Source organism: Lactuca serriola, chromosome 7 (assembly GCF_051521515.1).
Source record: "Lactuca serriola cultivar US96UC23 chromosome 7, Lser_US96UC23_V15, whole genome shotgun sequence".
In the NCBI taxonomy this organism is placed as follows: Eukaryota; Viridiplantae; Streptophyta; class Magnoliopsida; order Asterales; family Asteraceae; genus Lactuca; species Lactuca serriola.
The window spans coordinates 47,528,648-47,532,224 of NC_136414.1; the positions used below are offsets into that span (position 1 = coordinate 47,528,648).

The window sequence follows — 3,577 nt, forward strand, 5'->3', positions numbered from 1 at the left end:
AAAAATAACGAAACGATTGTCATTTTGGTAGAAGTTATAAGTATAATAATATAATTATACAATATCTCAGTGTAAATAATTATACAATATCTAGTGTATGCATGATATCAACTTATTATATAAAATTATATATTATAGATTGAGCGCATTTCTATGGAATATAACGTGCGAATAAGAAATAATACTTTATTGTTGAGCCTTTTAAAATTTTATTAAAGAACTATGTTGAAAAGTCAATTTAACACAGCTCCATGTTAATCATTTGAGTACATAAATATCCGCAGCTTACCCATCATCTGTTGCACCACTCCTTGAGTAACAATGGCCATCGATATGACCATCGTCCTCATTGTTTTCTCTTTCATTATCTCCATTTACTTCATATTTATCAGAAAATCCAACAGTTCGAAGGCTCTAAACCTGCCACCAGGCCCACCAACGCTACCCATCATCGGAAACCTCCACCAGATTGGTCTAGAACTGCCACATCGAGCTTTCCGCAGCTTGTCCAAGAAATATGGTCCCATCATGAGCCTGCAACTCGGCCAGATCTCCATGATCGTCGTCTCTTCCCCAAAGTTAGCTGAAGAAGTGCTAAAAACCAACGACCTCGCTCTTGCAAGCAGACCATATGCACTTCTTGCCGATATTCTGTTGTATGGAGGCATCGACATCGCTTTTGGTCGTTACAGTGATTACTGGAGACAAATGAAGAAGATTGTCACCATGGAACTCTTAAGTGTCAAAAAAGTCCAATCCTTTATGGGGTTTCGAGCTGAAGAGATCGATCGTTTCACGGAGGTCGTTCAATCCAGCGTTGGAAAGCCTGTACATATACGTCAAAGGGTTATGTATATGAATAATACTGTGGTGTGCAAGTGTTTGTTTGGGAATAACTGCAGACAACAGGACGTATTGATCGAGTTGGTGGAACAAGTGGTGGCACTATCGAGTGGGTTTTATATTGCAGACCTGTTTCCTAAGTTAAGCTTTCTTTCGGTCATTTCTGGAATGAAATCGACTTTGAATCATATCCACGAGACTCTTGATAAAATCTTCAATGAAATCTTTGAGGATCGTAGAGTCAAAAGACAAACAACCGGACCAACTGAAGATGATCTCGTTGACGTTCTTTTCAACATCAAAGAGCGTGGTGGTCTTCGGTTCCCGGTCACCGACAACAATATCAAGGCCATCTTTCTGGTATGTCCATAATCTTCATATGTGGTGAATTAAATACCATGACTTATAATTATATTATATAGTAACTACTCCGCTATATATCTATGCCATTTTAATATTGTTTTGCTGCAAGTTAAGTACTAGAATACTTTTTTAGTAAGTGGTTACTGATAGTGAACACTCACGTAATATTAATTCATTATTTGGCCCAAGTGTTTTGTTGCTTTAATATATATACATATTATGATCGATATTAAGGTTATTAAATATAGCAAAAATTGAATGAATTATAATGAGTATCTGATTATCTTGTAAACGTGTCTAAATAAGTTTTTTAATGACTGCAGAACATGCTTATTGGAGGAACTGATACAAGTGTTGTGACAATTGAATGGGCAATGACAGAGTTAATGAAAAACCCTGATGTGATGAAGAAGGCACAAGCCGAAGTGAGAGAAGTATTCAAGGGAAAGAAAACAGTGTTAGAGAGTGAATTGAATGGTTTGGTTTACCTTAAACATATAATCAAAGAAACACTAAGGCTTCACATTACTATTCCATTATTACTCCCAAGGGAATGTATGGAGCAGTGTCAAGTTGGTGGTTATGATATCCCGAAGAAAATGAAAGTAATTGTTAATGGTCTTGCATGCGGAACTGATCCCGAGTATTGGGATGATCCAGAAACCTTCAAACCAGAGAGATTTGAGAAGACTTCGTATGATTTCTTCGGTACAAGCCCTGAGTATATCCCGTTTGGAGGAGGAAGGAGAATTTGTCCTGGGATTGCTTTTGGTTTGGTCTCTATTGAGCTCACTCTTGCTAGATTGCTATTCCACTTCAACTGGGAACTTCCTAATGGAATGACTCCTAAAGATATTGATATGACTGAAAGTCATGGAGTCACTGCAATTAAGAAATCTTCCTTGGAGGTAATCCCAACTGTTTTTATTCCGTTTTCATGAGCAATGTGTTACAAACAAGAAAGAGTAAAGGTCATTTAGCCTTCAAGAAGAAACCGACCAATATTTATCGATCTTTTACAACGTTTTGTATTTGTTGGCTTGTTACCATTTCGGTTTGTAATTGTTTAGCCAAATATATGGTTTGAATGGTAGCCAAATATTGATCTCATGCATAAGAGGTCGAGCTCATTAATTAGGTATACTATTTTTGTTTATGTACTTTAAAAAGGAAATAAAAGTAACGCAAAAGCTTGGCCACATTATTCGGATATTTTATCCTTACAAAACTTTCCCTTTATTGATTTTATGAATTTAAAGAACACTACGAAAAAAAGATCATAAAAAACTAAAACACACATAAGACCTTCGATTTTTAGCTTTGTTGGTTTTCGACTATAAGAAATAGCCATTACATTTTTTCCCTTTCCCATTCTTATGCAAAATTGAATATTGTTCTTTTTCATCTTATGGATATTATGGATATGTATATCATGATTTAACAAATGTAACGTATTTCATATGTATCTCATCTCGAAGATGTAATACCCAAACTTGTATTCATATACATTCATAGCACATGCTATGTCAGACGTTTTATCCTTCATTGAATATTGGTGACGCACCTACCACATAAAATAGAGGTATTAGCGACAACATTTTTCTAGTCAATGCAAAGAATGCAATTGAATATCGACGCCATCTATATGACTATATCATTGCTAATGCCTATTTGTTGTTGCTATTGTTGTTGCTGCTAATGTCCCTCATTGCTAAAGCTAGCCTCCTGTCACTAGTAATAGCGTCGTCACTAAAGCTTTATTTTATGATATTACAACTATCTATAAAAGAAATATTTAAGTGGCTATTAAAATCAATAAAAATATTACTTAAATTGCAGAAATATAGAATCCAAATCATCATATAAAATTTTAATTTAAAATATACAAGATATTGAAATCGCTAATAAACGTACAACATTAATATTAACGCAATATAAAACTAAACATAAACTAGTCATCCTCGCCATCTTCAGGACCTAGTTGTTGTGACAACTATTTTTATAATAGGTATTAGTGTTTGAGAATGAGCAAAAATTAGTAGGAGAAGGTAATAGTTCACTCTAAGACGATTTCGTGGATATAAAGTTTGTCAAAAACGGAGTTCGGATGAGGAAGTTATGGACAGTCGAAGTTGAGATGAAAGTACGTTACTATTATGAGAAAGTCAAGAAAGGTCAAAATCAAAAGGTCAACGGCGGCTCTTCACGGTGCGGTTTAGTCCTCACCACAGTGCGAAGAGGTAATGAGTCATAAGGATACGTGTCAGTTAGAGAATGACACATGGCGAAGCAATAAACACGTCGCAAAATCCAAAGTCTCCTCTTCATCGCGACACGACGTGACGCGTCCAACATATAAATACGGGCCATT

General features: G+C 35.6%; 1 protein-coding gene across 1 annotated transcript; it reads left to right on the forward strand.

Moving 5' to 3' along the window:
* The first annotated feature begins 285 nt into the window (after positions 1–285).
* LOC145061670 (cytochrome P450 Tp9025-like) lies at positions 286–2,416 on the forward strand. Its single transcript, XM_079009206.1, has 2 exons — positions 286–1,203; positions 1,530–2,416. Exons 1-2 carry the CDS (start codon positions 322–324, stop codon positions 2,145–2,147), a joined length of 1,500 nt encoding a protein of 499 aa, XP_078865332.1. The 5' UTR covers positions 286–321; the 3' UTR covers positions 2,148–2,416.
* Positions 2,417–3,577: the final 1,161 nt, after the last annotated feature.

Bases quoted from the DNA above. Each gene is read 5' to 3' on its own strand.
- LOC145061670 (XM_079009206.1), top strand. From the start codon at position 322: ATGGCCATCGATATGACCATCGTCCTCATTGTTTTCTCTTTCATTATC. The intron at 1,204-1,529 runs GTATGTCCATAA...TAATGACTGCAG, and splicing joins ATATCAAGGCCATCTTTCTG to AACATGCTTATTGGAGGAAC.